At 40.8% G+C, this 21,236-nt stretch overlaps 1 protein-coding gene across 1 annotated transcript in view; it reads right to left on the reverse strand.

Moving 5' to 3' along the window:
* MYO10 (myosin X) overlaps positions 1-21,236 on the reverse strand; it is a 172,963-nt gene that overhangs the window by 82,448 nt on the left and 69,279 nt on the right. The window contains exon 3 of the mRNA XM_082323081.1: positions 14,149-14,307. Coding sequence (XP_082179207.1) covers positions 14,149-14,307 — 159 coding nt within the window. The remainder of the gene's footprint in view (positions 1-14,148; positions 14,308-21,236) is intronic.

Consider the following 21,236-nt stretch of genomic DNA (forward strand, 5'->3'; position numbering starts at 1 on the left):
GCTTAGGACATGTCACTATTTTAAAAACTCCTTCTCTCTCTCTTTTTCTTTCAGCAAAAATGTGAAGAACCACAACCTCTACTGAAATAGCTCCGATTTTGTGGTTTCAGTCTTCTGGTGCTTTGAGTATGTATTACCTCTTCGCAGAACAAGTTAAATGCGTGCACAGATTGCCACCAAATTATAATGATACAAGACAGAAGAAACTCAGGCCCTCAAAAAAACAACTTCCTCATCCCAAGGCAAGATCACAAAAAAGCTATATTCTTCACAGACACAGTGGATCAGATTTATCATCTACCAAGTGTCATAAGCCAACCCAGGAGCAGCCACAACTAGATACCTGCACGGACTGACTAGGAGTTAGCTGGCCCACGTGAAAGTTCCACCTTAACTCAAGGTAGTTCAGCAAGGTATTGATGAGCTGAAGCAGCACCATTATTAAAAACTATTCCCATTATTAAAATAAGTTCCCATCGGAAGACAAATCTTCCCAAAGTCTTTGTAAGTTTCCCCTGGGATACTCAACAGCAGCAAGATCTGCTGCAAGAATAATTTCCTACATCACTTCCAGGTTTACTACTTTCCCCATCCAGTAACTGTCACACGCTCTTACTCGTAGCAGTATTTTATAAACAGTAGATCCTACTCCTGCTAGCCTCTACCCTGGCACCTCTAAGAGCCACAAAGCCAGGGACTTGAGGCATGGCACGACCTGCACCCACGTGCAGAAGAGCACTGCTTCACCACCTCCCTGTTGGCAGGGCTCTGCTTTCCCTTCCCTTGGGGACTCTGAGCAGCCGCCCAATGCTGCCCCTTCCTTGGAGGGCAGGCTTGCTGGTTTTGCAAGTGCAAGCAGCTTAGCAGCAAGTTAAACAGGCCTAAAGATACACAAAAAATGCAGGGCTGTTCAGTGGATGTGCATTGTCTCCTGAACACTATTTCTGCACCAGGCATCATCATGTGGCAAATTAAAGCAGTTAACAGTCAAGTAGGATCTCTAAATTACTTTATTATGCTAATATCACAAGGCAGCCGTTTGGATGAAATTTCAGAAAAGGTATTTTCACATAAGAATGTCACTTCCACTTTGCTTAAAAGAGAGTGAATTAAATTTTCTCTTTGTTCTTTACAGTTTCTAATCTGATTCTTGCAGTCAATAATTACTTGTTTTAATGAAAGCACTCCAAAGCAGTTATGAATAGGAAAAATGCTCATGCATCTGCCAGAGCACTAGCAAGCGGACAGGATTTCTGAAGATTTCCAAATGAAATAGTTTGAGGGGTATTTCAGAAAAATACTGTGTAGAGCTCCTATCACAAGCCTGACTTGTTAAATCCGTGGCAATGAACAGGGCAGTTTACTTTTCCTGTTATATGACCAACTCAACACTTCAGATAACCACACACAAACTCTTGAATTACTTTGTTACAGACTAAATCAGCAACAACTTGTTATCAGATCACCGCTAATATATCTATTTAAACCCTAAAATAAATGAAAGTTCAGCCTGAATCCCAACACAGTGCTTTGGTTACCGTATTAAAAGGTTGGGCTCCTTTTCCACTTCCAAATTTTTACTGAAATTTTACATTGATAGTGCATCTCCCAAAACACTTTTGGTCACAAACCACAGACACTCCTGCTCCTCCTTTTAGCACAAAAAGAGGAAATAAGATTGTTTGCTGAGCCTGTAAGAGGACTTTCAAAATTAGAAGTTCAAGCTCTGTCTTCTCAGCTAGACATTCAGCAAGGCAATGGCATCACAAGAGTCAAAATGAAAGATGTACTTGAGAAAGGAAGAGATTTTTCATCAGTTCTCTGAATACTTTTTTTTTTTTTTTTTTTGCTTGTGGCCTTCTGATAGCAATCAGCTTTGAACCTGTGTCTTGAAATCACCCCAGACTTCTTCGAACACTCAAAACCAATTAGCTCTTTAACAAGGTTCAAGAGCTCACAACGATTTCTGATATCCACAGAAATACTCTAGAAAAACTTGCAATGGTCAGAGTAGTCCTGTCTAACATGAAGGATTTTGTTTTGTTTGTTTGTTTGTTTTAAGGAAGACACAATCATTATAGTTTAGTTTGATGCCAAACAAATGTAGATTAAAAAGCTTTATTGGTTAAATACACTTTTTCAAGTTAGCTTAAAATTAGAAGAAACAAGTTTGCAATAGATGCACTAAATATGGTTTGAAATGTCTTTCCTTCCCATGTAGAAAAGGCTTTCGGACTAAAAGAGGAAAAAGTAGAGTAAGAAATTTCCCCTTCAAAATTTTTTTCAGGTTCTCTACACAGAAAAAGCAATGAAAAAGGAAATTGCCCTAATGCAAGATCACTTCATTAATCCTATAAACCAAACAGACTAAATATACCAGGACCACCTTGATCTCCATCTTTCCCCCTTCACACATGCTTTTTTGAGTATATCCTTTCAGGTTTGCTCCATATCCAGCAACCATCCACCTTCCCCCTTCCTCCCTTTTATGTCAAGACTTCCGCATTTCCACAATAACTTGTCTATTTCTGAGGATCCTTTATGATTTCTGTGTGTTACCCAAGCTTGCTCTTCCCATGTAAGGTCGTCAATTTTACCTCACACTGTTTTTCTCATGACCTCCTTTCAACCCTCTACATCAAGGTACCCCTCTGTACTTCCCAGACTTCTAGCATCTGAGACATCCCATTCCTCCTCCTTTCCTAAATAAATAAATGAGGGACAAAAAGTGGTGCGGGGGGGCGGGGAGGAAGGACTTCTTTCAGGCTTTGTGTATCTCATGCTACAGGGAGGGTGGGAGAGAAGGCAGGAGCAGGCTGGAGAACTCTGTTAAAGGGCATTATGTGCTGCTCCTGGACTAAGCCTTTGATCAACAATCACAACAGAAGCTAAAACTGCTTGCACTATTAAAACAGGCACAAGGAAACTGCATTCCTTGATTTCTATCATTGTGTTTCTTCAGAGACACCCAAAATCGATATATTCTTCGCAACCTGGTACTAGGCATGTCGGAACTGATCAAATACAGAATTAAGATGTTTTGTTACAAATATATATACTAACATTGAGAAACAGCACTTTGTCCAGCTCTCTTAAGAGCACTTTCAAGACTTTCTGCTTTGGGACAGGAAAAATCTGGCTCATTACGGAAACAAAAACATGTTTACAGATGCCTCAAAAACTATGTTTCTGGATTTTTTTTGAGCAACCCCTGACTTTCCTGGAGTCACTTAAGGAACCGATTCTGTGTCTGAAAAGTAAGGGTTTTTTTTTTTAAAAAGGGGTATTAGTATCAACCTGACAATTTATTCAACAAGTATTATTTTCTGGGCTTACCCTTAATATATGGGAAACTTAAAATAAAACTGCAGTGCAACTGGCTGACTAGAAAGCTACTTATATGTCACTTCTAGACAATGTGTACAGGAAAATATTTTTATCACTGTTCCACACAACTTGCACGTGTCTCATACCTTTAAATCATCACGGCTATAGTAACGTTACCAAATTCCAATACCAGTGCTTTCACAGAACACGCAGAGGCAGACAACATTTGAAAGACCACAAAAGAGCTCTCAAACTTTGTTATGTTTTCAACACCAAATTTCAAGGCATCAGGATGCAAAACCTGGGAACAGAAGAGCTTGCCCCACACTGCAGATACAGCCTTCGTCGCTCCCAGTTCTCTCAGGTAAAGGGATTGACGGTAATCATGACTGAGTTTATTCTGAGGCAAAGATAACTAGGTCAACCACCACATACACGTCAGCATAAAAAGCAGAAAGATGGCTGGGCCATATTTTGGCATGCTTTTTAGGGGAGGCAGCAGAAGGGGCAAGGGTATGCCATAAACAGGATAATTAATGCCCTTGTTCTTGGTAGGACCTTGATATATCCTCTCTGTGGTAAGTATACCCCGTCTTTCAGCTAGTCCCATGCTAATTTCAGTGGGATCGAATCCAGTTGTCTCTCTAAATTATAAACTAAAATGTCTGAAGCCAAGCTCCTTTCTTAAAAACCATAATCAAAGTGAAGTACTAAACTACAAGTTTAGATGTTTTCAACCAATCAAGCCATTTCTAAGATGGAAATGTCATACTCTATAATCATCCTTACATGCTTAGGCTTCTGCAGCCCTTGCCGTGTTTGGTGACTCACGGTGGGTTTCCAACCGCCCAAATTTACATCAGCTTTGCTTTTCTTTATCTCTGTGTTCCTTGTCAATGCGCACAACATTACAACCCCTAAATTGTCCTTCTTTCTTCTCAAGGTCAGTTGTAGAATTGATTGCAAAATGAGCTGTTTGTCAACACACGGGCCATGCTACAAATTCAAGAGTTAGAGGACCTTTAGAAAGGAACTAGAACACGACAGAGAATGTCACTAAGAAGATCAAGTGCCAACAGGCAGCTAGCTACCTCCAAGACCCACCTGCTAAATATTCTCCTTGTCATTGTTTTAGAAAAGTATCTTCTCAGACACATTCACGCTGCTTAGCTGCACTTTCCCATGTGCTTCAGTCCACGATGTAAGCTGCAGCAGTCTCTTCTACCAATTACCATCCTGGTAGCCTTTTCCCTTCATGTGCTGAGCACCGATCAGATCCAAGGCATGACAGACCAAGGCGTTTTCAAAGCCAGGCTGTATGCTTGTTTTCACTGGCAGAGTTCACAAGAAGATTTTTGGAATAATTTTGTTGTTCTTTGTTTTTTTTTTTAAATACGTGATTTCAGATGATCAAAGGCAACTGTTGGGCAACAGCATACCCTATATAGATGCATCCTTGCCTGTTATGTTGACCCTTCAATCCCACTAACGTGACCTTAAGCCTCCCTTGGTACAAGGGTATTAAGCAACACCAACCTGTTCCCAAGCCCCTCCAAGGGCAAAGGCTACGCTACCTCTTGATGAAAAAAGTGGTACTTTGCAACCCAGCTACCTTAACTTCTAAACTAAGCGAATCCTTCCAATCCCTACAGCTTCAGCCTTGCACATTCATAGTGTCCTTGTCCTAGGCAGCTAACTGAAGCTGCCTAGATCTGTCTGTTTCTTTAGGGTGAAAAACGGGGTCTTGGTCACCTTAGCTGCCAATGTAAATACCCAAAACAGTGCACAGAGGCAATCACATCTTTCAGCTTAACTCCACAGAAGGCTTGGAGATGGTGAAGAACCTGCACAAAACTAAGAGCTCTCCACTGGTTAAGAGATACACTGATAGCTTAATCTCATCTTGTTTTCCCATTAATTTTCTCCTACTGAACAGACTGTTCCGTGTGGATAGAGATACTCAAGGAAACTCTACAAGTGTTATCCAGAATCTGCACAAAAAAATCTAGTTGGGAAATATGAAACCAATATAAAGAAAAGCTGATAAAAGAGCATTGTTACAGCCAAAGGTAAAAAACAAAACAACAGACAATAATATTGATGTCAGACATCTTTCCTTATTTAAGAACTTCACAGGTTTCTGGCAGTTTTTCTCCTGTATAAAAAGGACCGTCTCTTTGTTTTTATTGCTTTCTTTTGCTGACTAATACAATACAATACAATCTCTGCCATGTAGCAGTCCTATCTACTGGATGTCAGCATAATGATCTTTTGTGCATAGACTGTTTATATAAACAGTTATGGAAGAGTATTCTCTTCACCATTGCCAAGTGGAGAGAGGGGGTGACCTCCTGAACAAAAAAATGCGATCGATCAGAATGAGACATTGATTTTTGTCATTTTCATGGGCTGCAATACAGCATGTGAATGTAGGTTTGCACATCAGACTGTAGCAATCTGTGCGCACAAGTGCACAGCTTAACTCTAACCAGGCGATCTCTAGCTCAAATCAGAAAAGGCCCCACAAAGAGCGGAGACCCCATGGCTCATCACTTCATTTCAAGGCCTGTGGCCACAGACTAGTAGTTCTTCCTGCTTTATTATTGCACAATGTTCAAATGAGTCTTTCAAAGCTGTCTGAAGGTCATCTAATTCACCCTCCAGCAAGGAAAAGACAAAAATGGTCTTCTTCCTTCCTATAGATTCATCTTGGGAAGATGAAGGGGCTTTTCAGAAAAAACATATGCAGATGAACACAAAATGCTGGTAGATGGTTTACCAAAAAGCAGTCTCTCTAGAACACTGGAGAAATACTTTTAATATAAAGCTCTGGAGATCTGTTTCATTCTGCCTGTGAGTATTTTACATACTGATATCCAGATTTTTGTAACTTCCATCATCCTTTACCTTTAATGTTTTAAGACCTCTTCTATAAAAAGGTTTTTTTAGGAGGGGGGCAGGAAGAGCAGGAATTACAGTTTAACAGAGCATGAAAACAGAAATCAAAAGCCAGAATAACTGAAATCTAAGTCTATGCCAAGTAGTTTGTTGGATGGCACTGAACTGCTGCCAAATAGCCGTGGGTCTAGAAATCAGCACTAAGATGGCAAACGGTATTAGCAGTCAAAAATCTGCTAAATGGAACTTTTGGACTCCATGTGCTTTTAAAAGGAAAGACTGACAGACATCAAAAGGAAATAGCTGAAACTGCTTGTGAGAAACTAACTACATCTTTTCAAATAAAAGTAACAGCCTGTCTATGAATCAATAGTCCATTTACACAGGTAGACAATAGCTATAAAAGTAATTTAATTCATTCTCAACTTAAGTGGGTTGTCTGTGGCCTTCCTAGTATTAAACTGCTGGAATATGTGAATAAGGCAGTTGGACAGTGTAGCACAAGCAGTAAATTTTGTGCAGCTCGCTTTACAGTCAAAGCCTAACTCACATAAAGAAAACACGTGCTGGCAACAGACAAGCGGCTTAAGTTTCGGAGTCCAAATTCCTGTCCTCCTCTCAACGCTTTTACAGGACTGGGAGCAACAGACCTTACAGAAAGAAGCCAAAGCTTACCTGCAAGCAAGGCAAAGGCGCACACAGAAGCGTTCAGCACCATTTGCAAAAGCTCTGACTGAACGGCACTAAGCTGCTGCCGGCACTTACGCAAATGACTGAAAAAATTTCCTTTTGATTTTGGTCTCCTTTTGATTCTGGTCTCCTTTTGATTCTCAGCTCATAGTTAGCAGTCACATTCAATAAAGGCGTGGAGAAAACATCGTGAAAACAAGCCCTCAAATCTGAGAAGACATTAGCAATATATACCATCACCAATGACAAAACCTGCACAAGATGATAGATCTCTACTTTGCAGTTTTCGGTACGAAGTTATCATTAAGTAGGGCTTAGGTATCATTCAAAACTCGTGGAAGTCAACAGGAGTTGATCCTGTTGACCCTGCATGTATTATTTATTCTCCTACCAACCAACCAAATGAGAAGAAAAATGCTGGTACAGAGCAGACAGAAAGAGCAAGTTTTTTGGTGTTTTAATAAAACTTTGACCTCCTCCGCCTCCCCATCTGTCTCACTGAAACAACCCACTGGTAATAGACGGTAAGATCCCCATTGCAGCATATACACACAGCATGTTACCAACAAGCACCTAATGTGCTGCAAACCATCATATAAATTTATGTTTGTGTAGCCATTGCATACATTGCAAAGTGTTTGTGTAGCTGTTGCATACATGATAGAATACTCGGTTACACAGACCTTTCTGAGCAGCTCCCTTTTTAATGCTATCATGCTGATTGCAACACCTCAAGCCAAAATATTTCCTAAGATCTGAAAATATGCACCTTTAAAATCCCTAGTATTTTCAGTTGTGAGGACAAAGTTCAGGCAAACATTCTTTATTGTTGTTGTTGTTATTAGCAGCAGTCCCACAAGTTCTGCAGTACAGAAGAATTCAGAAGCAAAGCTGGTTAACCAACTGATGGCATTTGTTTACTTCTCATATCATTACAGCTTTGTTCTTTCTCTAACACGTATTAAAAAAAGAAAAACAAATAAAAAATAATGATAATTGGCCCTTGGCAGACAATTGTTGATCTATATAACTGACCATCCTTTAGAAATAGCAATCACCCGAAATAAATTCCACTAGATTTCCAATTAAAAGCCTGCTATGTTTATATAGACCTTTGTCTGCTGCTCTCTAGTAACAGATGTGAAATGGAAGTTGTAATTAATGCTTGGAGACAGGAACTCACTTTGAACTGCATTTTGAAAACATTATCTGATGTGTGCAAGCATAACATGCTAATTATGGAGGTAAGTAGCTACGTACAGACACTTGTCATGCATTCTTAGCAGCGGTGCTTTCTGCTCTCTGCACCTCCACTGAAGGAGCTGGTGGAGAGAATTTTCCCCATCTCCCCAGTAGCTTAGAAAGGCATGAAAAACACTGATTCATCAGCACGCTTTAGAAATTTCTTTACTGTAAAAGCAGAGCAATTAAATAAACAGCAGTTTCCTTAGTGACCATAGAGCAGATCCTGCAAACCGGTTACTTGGGATTGCTCTAGAGCATTGGGTGCCTGTGGAGAGGAGATGTGCAACCACAGCTGGGTTGCAGACAAGAACAGGATAAATGTAGTTCTAGGAGCTAGTGTAATGACCAAGGACTTGGTCTAAATGTACATGTACAATATTTATATATATTTTATGGTACTAATTAACAACACAATTTGTGTGTACCATTGTTTGTTTTTTTTAAAGTCAATGACCCACGCTTATTTATACCACAGAGCATGACAGGCCAAAGACAAAGGCTGTTGAGCTGTCCAGGATGGTGTATGGGTCCTTGATACACATCCTTTTTAGGTTTAGTTTCTGCAGGGAGCGCATCCAAGTTTTTCTGTTTAAGAAATCAGTTTTTGTCTTTATAAGTAAACACTTTGGGGTTATTGTCTTCTACTGATCTTCCTTTGTCTCCCTACTTCCACCTACAACTTGTGTCCGTGGTAGAGGACATCTGAACAGGAGTGTTTTCAAAGTGTATGAGTTATGTCTGTCTATCTGTATTTAATTAACCATGACTTTAGTGTGCCCTGCTATTTTCTGACTATAACATGCAGCAACATCCACTTCCTGCTGACCATCGTAACATGGCACAGAGCAACTGCACCGGATCTGAAATGAGTTTTGCTGTACTCAGAAAAAAAAACGAATATGCAAAAACCTAGACAAACAAGTCAGAGAGAGCAACTGACCTAGATACTAAAGTGACTGTATCTGCAAACAGAATTTTAAAAAACCCCGATGGTGATTATTGATTAATACTGCACAAACATCAACTAGTTGCCTCAGGGAACTTTCATGACTTTGAGGGAGGTAAATTATCTAATTACTGCAAGTTTAACAAACTACAACTGAACATGCTGCTAAAGTAAATAAACACAAATAGATTTAAAAATCGATGCATAAATAACTGAATATACCTTTTAAGAACAGATAACTGAGCATTCAGTGTAATGAAGTGGCTAGCAGCTCTGCAAGCAACCTTGTCAGAGAAGAGACAACTTTTCTAGTTTAACACCTTTTTTAAAAATTGGAGAAATGTTGCTTTCTCATCCAAGTTATTCCATGTTTGTTGCTTCAGCCGAAGAGAGAAAGGAAGCCAGCCACAAAAACTGAGCTCGTAATTACCTTCATTCTCCCTCTGATGTGGATGTGGCTGGTACAGCACTACATGTCTACGTGGCTGGTACAGAAGTTTTTATACATATGCACACAAACCTAACAGATGGTTATAATTACCAGCGGGCAAGCTGCAGTCGTCCTAATTTGAAAGAGAGCAAAAATAGGTTATATTCTCTCTCACCCTTCCTGGCCACCACACCCAACTGCTGGACCACCTGGAGGCCACTCTCCCCATCAGGGGAGGGCAGCTGAGGGACCGCCACACCACACCCCACCCCATCCCACACGGCATGCCTCTCTGGGCACGGGTACACGTTCTCCACCTAAACAAGACAGGCACGCGTCAAATCATCACCACTTCAAAGGGGAACGTGCCTGCCTGGCACTTCAGAGCTTAATTCAAAAGGAAAAAACTAATTGGATGTGCTTTGAAACTTGTTTACTGCTTGAACTCGGGCAAACACGGGTGGATCTGATGCTGACCTCCATACTGACCTGCAGAATGTACACTGCAGGTGTTTCTAACCCGCCTCTCACCTTGGCAAAAGCTGCTCTCTAATCCTCTGGTCTGCTCTTCTGAAATTCATTCGCCTGCATCAGTAACTAACGGCTGGCCACAGGGACAAGACAACCGCAGCTCACCCCGGAGCCAGCTTGAACACCATAATTTGCGCATCTTGCAGCACAATGCATGCGGTGTGGTTTACGGCGTCCTCTCCAAGGCTGAGCCAGTCTCCTCCACAATGTGTACTTAACTAAAAGTAAACCAGAATCAACAGCTTTGGGAACAACTCGCCTTTGAACAGCGACAAGAACGGCCGCCGCAGCACTTCCCTTCTCCACACCGTGTGCCCCGTGCTGGCCTTGCTTCAAAGGCGATGAAATCCCTCATTTGCCTTCACAAAAGGCTCAGTTTTCAAATGTGGGCACCTTCTGCTTTTAGCACTGGTGTTTATCTTTCCATATTTTGCCACATACCAGCCTAGCACGCAAGTTAATCTGAGCATTCACAGACAGACATTAAACCTCGTATGCCGATGTTCAGAAGCTGGACCTCCCATATCAAGTTGTTCCTGATGGACTAAAATGGGGGAGAAAGTAGCAATGAAAATCCCTGCAACATATGATCACTGCTGTTCTAACTCTGCTCCTTTCCTCGACAACAAAAGAGGTGATAGCCCAGAAGCAAACTTTTAGACAGAAGGAGTATTAATCAAGAAACCTGAAAAAATACCAGCCAGGAGCCTGCTTTAAGTAATCAAGAAATGGCATGTACATCCCATGCGTCTCACAGGCCAAAAAGGGAAAGGGTGCACTCCTTTCTTTTATGGAAATTCAGACAAAAAGTATCACAAGCAGATGTCAACAGGCTTGACACTGATACAAAAAGATGGTTGCACATAGACACAAACAACTTTTGTCATTCACCTTCTCGCTAACAGCACAGATTCAGCTAAGAGCCTCAACTCATTAAGTACAGAGCCAGGCATCATTCACGCTATGAACATAGTCTGTATGCTAAATCAATATTCCTCCCTCCCCACAAAACAGCAAGAAACACAGAAAATTCTCTGCTGACCCTTTATAGCTGCAGTTGTTGGCAGCAGCAAAGAAAGTCATTGACATGTGTGACAAAACTTGGCATCCAGAGCAAATATCTTTACAGTATCAATCAGGAAGTCGTGAAGAGTTTAGGAACACGGGTATGATTATGTGAGACAAAAGGGTTATTAAGTTAGGGAAGATTAAACTGAGCTCCAACTTCTGAAGATATTTACTTAAGTGCTCATTGCTGGAGAAACAGCTCTTCAAATACAAACATACACATTAACAGTGGAAGATTTGCATAAATAATTGTCTTCCTGAAAAAGCAACTGTTTAAATTTCTTTTTAATTGTTTCTTCTGTATCTTTTGAATTATATATACTTTAAAGTACAATTTAGTATATTGCACTTCATATAATTTGTGTGTGTGTGTGTGTGTGTGTGTGAAGAAGCAAGCCCCAAAACTTACATCCTAATTAAGTGCATTCGTCATTAAGGGTACAAAGGTGCTTCCCGGTCTCATTGCCACCGACAAAACTAACAAAAAGCTGCCAGACTCAAGAACCACACTAATATGCTTGTAATACTACAAACATATAACTCAAAAAATGCCAGCATACTACTTTGCATACCTTTTCCCCCCACTCAGGTTGTGGACAAGGAGGTACACAGAGCTGAAGTAGAGAGAGACAAAAACACTTGTGAGCTAAAAGCCAGGACATGGCAATTAAATGGTGGTTTATATTCGGGGATGGCAAGAAGTCTTTCAATGGGATGACCAGCCCCTAAGCTCAGCGTGGAGGGGTGCACATGCCTTCCCAATTTATCCCTAACACGCAAGGGACAGATACAGCCAAGGTGCCGAGGTGGATACAAGAGACAGTTATGTGCTCTACACTGATGAAGCAATTCCTGACCAAGGGAGAGGACTTTGTGGAGGGAAGGGAGAAGGCAAATGTACAGTCTGGAAAGTTTTGACTGCTCCTGGCATGAACTCCAATAGCTTCTACTGTCCTATACAAGAACTAGTTTGGTCCAAAGCAGAATGACCAGGAGCCTAATTTTTTCAGCTGCAAATATGCCTTCGACAAAGGTAAATTTAATGCACTTTCCAGTCCTTTTTTTTTTTTTTTTTTTTTTTTAACATCAATCAAATATCTTTGAACTGTTCAATACAATTAAGAGATTTTGGCTTGAAAAGACATGTTCATTTTGCAATGACAATACTTCCTCCTACAACACATGCTCATATATCTATGATGTTTCATAAAATTATTCAAGCTACTTAAATTGGCTTTTCCTGGGGTTTCTGTTCCTGGAGCCCTGTCCTGCTAAAACACTACCATTGGCAAAGCAGGAGTGGGGTACCAATAAGGAGGGAGAAAAGATGCTTCTTGCATCAGGTCCTGGTTACATGTATAGGACAACAGAGAGGCTTTCATATGCATTTCAAAACACACCTTTTTTCCCAACCACCTTTTCAATAATTTTTCAGGTGAGGTGGACTCAAAAGAGTAAGCAGTCAAATTAGCAAAACTGAAGGGGCAATGAGTATTCAGCGGCAACTGAAGATGTGTCATCATTAACAGCACACAAACCTGTTTGTCTAGAAACGTACACCACACTGAGCACCAAGTATCAGAATACCCTAAACTTGCCTTGACAAGCTAAGGAATAAGCTAGGACATGTCTCTTCAGAACAAGGCTATTCTTTGCCTCTACAACAAATCACGCCCTTTTACACACACGCTTTTTAAAACGGGGAAGCGTCCTCCATCTGAGTACACATAATGGCTCAGAAATTTTTTTTTTGTTTTGACTCATGCCGAGTATTATATTCTAATCTGATAACACTGGTGGAAAACAAAACTCTTACCAAGTAGCTATTTTTCCCTGCACGTGCAGGATTGTTTATATATGCTATTCATTTTTTGTTTACTGATTTTTCTGAATGGCAAAATGGTTCATTTGTTTTGAGGAAAAAACATACATAAAGACTTTTGTAAAAAGAACTACCTCAACATTTAGGATTCCTCATACTAGCTACTTTAAAGGTAATGTACAAAGGAACATCATTTCCTTGTGCCCTTTTTTGCTTTTTATCATGAAGAAATTTCTAAATACAGGGAAAGTTTATTTTTACATTAAGATATGTTCATGTTTAAAAATAAAGAAGGCAAACTTAATAGATGAGGCTTGGAATAAAGCATGTATGTGGCCAAATCAAGGGCCTAGACAGGTGATGCAAACAAAAATAATGTTCTGCAATTATTAATTAAAAAAAAAAAAAAAACTAAAACCCAAAACCACCAACCATCAAACCACTGAAAAGTGAGGTTTCACAATCTGTAACAGCCACTAATATTCCTTGTATCTTTCTTACATTTAGTGTAGTTCCAGATTCGGGAAAGATTCATATCTAGTCAGTTCAAGATTAATGGAAATATTTAAAAAGCAGGTAAATCTAATCACAAAAACTTCCATTACAGAGCTGAGAAAAAGAATGTTGCGTGGACTAATTCCTAGTTTTTGAAACTGACGAACAGCTGCCTGTTCTCATACACCCCAAATTCCGATTATCCGTACTTAAGAGCACAGGTTCTCAGCTTGACGATCGTAATACCATCCCCTTTCTACTACAATAGAAAAGGGGAAGCTGATCAGAATTGGATCTTGGCCTGACAGGATCTCAAATGGCAGAGAGAGACTAAATCCCACCGCACCCCCTCTGGTGACGTACACAGCACATACTGTTGGGGCAGAGAGTCTAAAGGAGAAGGTAAAAATGAAAGCCCTTTACACAACCCCGTCACTGGAAGTGTAAAAAGCATATAGAGCATGACAATTTTTCAAGGTTTCCAAGGGATTGCCTGGCCAGCCCTGAGCTACCTTCTCCTTCCACTGTTGTTGGCAAGAAGTCGCTAGATGAGGCACGCTTCGGCTCTACGTGGATACACAAAGAACTGGAGAACATTAGAAGGGGACATACCACAGAACAGCAAAACACACACAGCACTTATGCATTCAAAAACATACCCTCTGGATATTTTTCTTAATCTTGGAAGAAACTTACATAGATTTTATCTTGTTGATATCGCTGGAATAAGTTGTGCATAATGGAGCCTTCATGGAGATCTACGAGTGCTGCCATGTCTTCCACGCTCTCTGAGCTTGTTTGATGCATAGGCGTTACTTTTTGGTGTGTGATCGTGCTCTGTTTATAAGTGAATACCTGAAAGAGGGGAAACAAAGAAAATATAATAATCAGAGCACACATTCAAAAACTCCTATCGGAGAACGGAGCTTTCATACCCATTCATATTCCCTATCCAGTTTATCAGTGCACAGACTTGTAAAATGTAAGTCTGCCAGCCATACCTTCTTTCGAAAGCTTCCCTGACAACAATTGAAGCCCCAAATACGTACAGCGGGGTCATATGAAACTAGCATATCCTGACAATGCACTGAGGACTATGAGGTTTTTTCCTTTTTAAGGGTAAAGGTAATCTCATTTTACACTGGACTACTGTTGGACTTCATCAGGAGAAAAAATAAACCAAGCAATAATTGTTCCCAAAAAATCCAAACCCAAACAAACAAAAAACTACTCCTTACAGTAAACTCCACTTATACTCAAATTACGCTGGGAGGAAACGTTTTACAGTGCAAAACAGCAAATGAAAATTATTGCTCTAAAAGGCTACAAGTGTTTAAATGTTTGACCTGAAATCCACTTAAATGTTTCCATTCAATTCTCCAGTCAGGACCGCTATCAGGTCAGGTCATTACTCGTAATCTAAGTAGCACACTCAATTCAGTGTGCTGCAGATATCTGAAAATGAACAGGTGAATCAATTTCTAATTAATGGACTTTTGAAACAAGTTTCTGAAGCCTGTTTCAAACAGACAGTAAAAGCTCCAAAAAAAAGCCATAAATTAAATACTTGGTCAGGAAACACTTCTACATATCTTCTGTAAAACTATCACAAATATGCTCAGAAGACATACACATCCCCAATCTAGTTAAACTAGGATACTAATGGAATACTAATGACATCACAAAAGACTATAAAACAATAGCTTTGGAATTCAGCTTCCCATTTCCTTTTAATTTACATCTTGGCAGGTCATCCTTACAGACATACGCCTGCATCTCATAGCCAATGCTACTCAGGCAATATTAGTCCCTGCTAACGGCACCATTTCAGTGTACGAAAGTCAGGCATAGGGTTAATGCAAATATTTTAATGATGTGGAATATTCTAAAAAAACCCTTCCAAAATCCTTTGAAATAGTATCTATAAAACTGATGGAAGAAGTGCAATAACCGGCAGCCCAAGCGCTGGCGAGCACTGCAAGATTGCCGCTGCAGGCTGGGGATCACGCAACACTGCCCGAAGCACGGGGCAGCGCAAGGGGCCATGTCTGCGTGGCAAAGAGAAAATGCCTCAGGGGATTTCAGCACAAAAACATATGTATGGTCCTGGTAACGAAAGACTGAACAAGGACAGCTGTGTCATCATAGGAGGCCATTCAGGAAAACAGTGATTTTGTCTGTCTTGCTGAGACAAGTAAGAAAAAGAAGCTGAAGAAGCAAGAGGCTGAATGCAGACCACGCTTAACATCGAAGCTCTGTACTCAGATATCCCGCCAGCTGACAGAGGAGAATCGCCTGATGAAATTTGTTCATTAAAATCACAGCCTGGGTGTACTGAATGCTAGCACAGGCCGTAGCACCGTTACAGCTGTCACTGGCACCAGCACAAAGCGAACTGGGGGAAGGCTGGGGGAGAAAGGAGATCTGGAAAACAGATTTCTCACAGGTGCTGGAAGGCAGCACAGACGTCAACAGGACACACGAGCAAACATCAGAAAGTTCCTACAGATTCAGAGCATCCAAAGGACAATCCCTACCTAACTATAGGGAAAAAGACAGACATTGAGAGATCTGAGCCATATTTTGTGGTAAACAACCATCGAGATGACAGGACAAACATTTGTACAGGGCAGAGAGATGCTGGCCAGGAGGGAGAAAGCAGCCACTTGTACATGATCCAGGTCCAGATATCTAACAGGCAGAACGAATGTGAATGGCATCAACTGATAGCAAAACTTTTGGGCTGAAAACAGCATTAGCAGTTCCAAGACTAACCACACAAATTGCAAGCCAGCGCTAGAGGTAATTACATCTCAAGAGTAATGAACTGCAGTTCCTAGTCACAAGAACCATGACAAAAAAAAAAACAAAGGTCATACTGCAGAACAAAATATTGTAAGCTGGAAGACTTGCAAATAATAGGGATTTAAGGAAAGCAAATCCTAGAAAGCAAGTTACTTAACAGAGGACATGTATCCGCATGGAATTAAAACAGAAAAATAGACACAATGTGAGAATTAGGAAACCAAAAGGGGATGACACATATCCTGTGAGTGCGGCTCACGTGAACACAGAAAGGAAACAAAACATCACTTCTAGGAGGAGAGTTTTTGTATTTGTGATTTCTGTTCTTTGACATGTGATGCACAGGTTAGCAGGATAGGCAGAGCACTCCATACATCACTAAGCACGTTCATTAACATAAGGAATTAATAAAAATGCACTGAGAAAAACAACGTGACGATTGACTTGTGGGTGGCAGGACTATCAAAGATGGGCTTTGCAGATTTATCCTTCCCACTCAAACCCACTATTTTCTCTTCTTCAGGCTGGTTGTTCTCACACTTCCAGCTCTTCCACGCATTGCCTCCTTGTTTGGGTGAGGGAACGGCTCTGTGAGCTGACTCAGAGATATGCCCGTGTGTCGCCCAGCTAGAAAACACACCGACTGGTCATAAGGGCTGCCACCCAGACCAGAAAGAAGGAGGGTCTCTTCCCCAACGCTAGGGAGTTATGGAGTTAAAGGAAAACCATCCTTTACTTTTAATTTTTACCAGAGCTATGCAGCCTTCAGATTACGTAAACCCACTGTAAAACTTGGTCAAAATCTCCTAAGAAGATCAAAGTCATCAGACAGGGCAGAAGGATCACATGCGCAGACCTAATTTCCTTAAAACAGGCTTTTAGCAGTCCTGCTGCTCAAGCCCTGAAAGGCCTGCTTCGTTTTATTTCATCTTCACTAACGCCTTTATTAGGATAAGGATGTGAAAAAGCTACCTTGAACTTTATCGTTACTAATTAGAAGGTCACATTATGAAATATTACAGCAGATGAAATCCTCAGGAAATGAGAACCAAGAGCCATTCTGCAGGGTCATCATGCAGAAGAGGAAGATGAACAAGTTGGCTCCTGAACTTCAAGAGGAGCCCGTTGGCAGAGTGCAGGAGCGTCCATCCTCAAGGATCTTGCCAGCATTTCTGGAAGGTCAAGTAAAACATGCAGGAAACTTGGAATAAGATTTAAGACAAGCCTAAATGAGAATTCAGCAAAAACTTCTTTCCTCTCAAGATAGAAATGGTCCAAGATAACAAACATGCTGAATACATGGAAAACTATAAATTAAACCCTAAAGAGACAGCACGCAAAATAAGAACTCTCGAAGTTATTATGGAAGTGAAAATTAGAGGTTGAGATAGGAAGGAATAATGCAAAGAACAACAATAAAAAGAACAAGCTCAAGAAATACAAGACAAAACAGCAACCTAGCTAAACAACAGTAAAGAGCATTTCACTGGGAAAGGAAAACAACACTTCAAAACCGCTCGACTGTCCCTACTACAGCTTACTAGTGCTGTGGTGAACAAGCCAAAAATGGACTCAAATGAGGAAGCAACCTGAAAAGCCAGGGGACCAATGCTACCAAGTTCCCCGGGTAACATGAAAAAAAGCTCTAAGAGGCACTCTGAAGTTCAAAAACAATGCAGGAGGGAACTATCGGACACCCAAATATTAACAGCTTGCTAAAAGGGGAACCCATACGCGAGGGCTGGAGGAGCACTGTTTAGTGTGTCTTGAAGAAGAAGAGCAAATACGACTAGAAAAAAGTAATCACATGCTCCTGAGTCAGATTTCTTTCTCTAGTAAAAAAAGAAAGATTGAAGAGACAGGTAAGTGAGGACAGGAATATTTGAATGAACATTAAAAATAGGGTGACATGCAGAAAGAGTGAAAACAAACCGTATTGGTCTGGTTGTGACAGCTTTGATGAAATGACCCCATGTCCTGATTCATGCCAGTTCAGAAATCAACGGGATTATTAGCCCAACTCTATTCTCTCCAGAAATGGGTAAAATTCCTCAGCTTTGCTGTGACAGGGACATACCCAGAGCAGTGCCAAGGTCTGCCTGCTCAATCATCGTGATGCCTGCAGCACTTGTCAGATCTGCTTTAGGACACAACATTAAGCCCTAGACAGTGAGAGTGAGAACTACACTCACACTTCCCAAAAGTAGTACCCAGATGAGAAAGGTAGAGAGGTAGAGAAAATGAATTCATCGTCTCACAACGAGAACATTAGCCTTGGGCATGGGACCAAGGAAAAAGAAGTTAGCAAATATATATATCATTTTCCTTATTCATAAAGGCCATACCTATTCATAAATACTGCTGCGTGAGCAGTGCAATACTGTACTCCACAATGTGCAAGCATTTGCTAGATGAGTCTGTATCTTTATATTCGGTCCATAAAAGCATTTCTTGTACTCCATGCAGTTTGGAATAACTAGTATTTTACATGAATACACTCTTTTAAATCTACTAGTGAGCAAGTAAAGAAAACAACCCAGCAACAAATCAGGAGTTTGAGGCATATGACTGCAATTAAATTAATTTCACTGATGCTTTTAAAAGAGCATGAAAACCACCAGCATGAAGGCCTTAATATTCCCTACTTCTTTATGTTGAAAATGACATTTTTATCCTGTGCAATTAATCTGGCATGACAAAAAACACAAAATCTTTAAAGAATTCCATTTAAGGGGAATATCACAAAACAATGTCTAATTAATTTTCTGCACTGACAAATTACCCCTAAGCTCAAGATCTAATGGTAATTATATTTTAACAAAAGATTAAATTTGTAATACCATTTATTAACACCAGGAAAGAACATCAGACTGGGCCCTCAACAACAGGAGCACACATGCTTTCTCTGTTACTGTATCATTTTGTGACATGATGCCAAGTGACAAAAATCCCTGCTTGAACAAGGTCATTAAATGGTATCAAGGGATTTCACAACAGCTGAGCCAAGTGAGTTTAGGAAAATGCTGAATTAAGTGCTTAGGTAAAGTACACCAAAAAGCCCCGCACAATTCCCATTTCTTGTAAAAGCTACAAGTCACAGTTAGGCTTTCCCGTCTGTGCCAAGCCAACACAACCAAATTTCTCGGGGTGTTTTTCACAAGCAGCTGGGATTTTGGTCTGATGCTGATGATCAATATCGGATGGGAGGAAGGCAGAAGATCCTTTAAAAGTTTCCTAATCAACAATTCGGTATTTGACCGATGACTGAATCTTCATCGTTTTAGCAAGATTTCTGTGCAATTTTTATTTAAGGGCAGAAATAGCTTTGCCTGCATCTTGGAAGCCTTAACTAAGCTAGATTGTTACTGAATCTGCTCTCTGAAAATGTGCAAGATCATCTACTGAAAAGTTTACACGTTGTGAACATTTTAAAACAGCCCTTTCTATGCAGCGACCTGAACCCTCACCCCTCCCAAGCACAACTCCCAATCAGTGCAGGCTCAGGTCTCTTCCTTTAACCGAAAGATTGAGATTTGGATTAGAGCAAAGGGTGGTGACAGGCACTGGCTCCCCACCGCCGCTCACTCTAGACGGGGACAAGACGCCTGCCCGCGGCCTTGAGGCGGAACATCCCTCACAGCCATCGCCCACCACGCGGGCAGCAACCGCTTCAGCCGGTCATGTACCATCAGCTTCACCATCGACAACACACACCAGACCTGGTGGCGTCCGACTGACGCCAAGTACTGCGTACTCCGGTGCACAGGAACGGTTACGCAGCTTAGCACATCCCTGTCGCTGGTGGTGTTGCAGTAAATCAAAAGGGGTTTTTTTTCGGTAGGGGTAACAGAAAAGGAGAAACCAACCTCCCTCCGCTGCCCATTTCTACATAAGAAAACTTCTAATGAGCCCTAGGTGTACTCTACAAACTGCAGGGTATTACAGAAGGTAACACTGATATTTGTACATGGAAAACAGAAATATCAAAGCCTTGTCACGCGCTCGGTTTAAATTAAGTTGCTCAAATCCATATAACCAGAGGGATACTGTAAAATATAGTAGTTTAAACTTGAAATTCAGTGAGATAGGGAAGGAGAAAGCAAAGAGGTATTGTACAGATGTCATCTGGGAGACAGGTTTACAAACAGTAGAAGATACAACCAATCAAATTTTTTTCAATAATGCCTACGATATTAGCAAACCAACTACTACAGCACCTGGCCAGCCCACAGACACCAGGAAGCAAAGCTAACCATGACCCAAAACCTGAAGTAATCAGCCTTCCTGTCGTTGCCCCAGGGGCTGCTCTATGTGAGTTTTTCCACAGAGTTAAACCCAACCACTATGGTGATGCCCATGAAAATCCACACGACAGCAGCTCCAGAAGACTTGGCTCATACGTTCAAGACATCAGCGCCCTCAGTTTTCTAAGGCATCTTTTTGCTTACGATCACTGACCCCGCAGCAGAGAGATGAGCATAGCCCAGCAAAATACACAGGACTGTACAGAGAAACATCCGCTTAAAAATATAATTTTTTTTTTCATTCTTTGCTGTTGGTCTGAACTGAGGATCATCATTTGTGTTTCCCTCGTGTTTAGAAGTTAAAAGAACGCAATAAATCTTACAAAATGTCTTTATACATGAGTCCAAGCAGAAAAAAGAGGCCTTGGGCTCACATTACAAGCTGTGGAATGCAGCGTTCCAGGGAGAAAAATAAATCACGACAAGCCCAAGGACCCAGAGATTAAAAACAAAAATAAAAATCTGGTAGTTTACTCTGTTTTCCTGGAAAGATCTACTGTCTAAGTAGACACTTAAAATATAGGACAAGGAGAGTCTCTTATAAATCAAAAGCAATTTCAAACCAAATGTAAAGCAGATTAACTACCGACATTTTAAATTCTACGGCTAATCATGACAAGAGTGTGACTCAAGTAATGTTTTTGTCCAATAATTTACTATTTCTCTGTAACAGCT

The sequence above is a fragment of the Platalea leucorodia genome (assembly GCF_965183815.1).
Source record: "Platalea leucorodia genome assembly, chromosome: 1".
Taxonomy (NCBI): Eukaryota; Metazoa; Chordata; class Aves; order Pelecaniformes; family Threskiornithidae; genus Platalea; species Platalea leucorodia.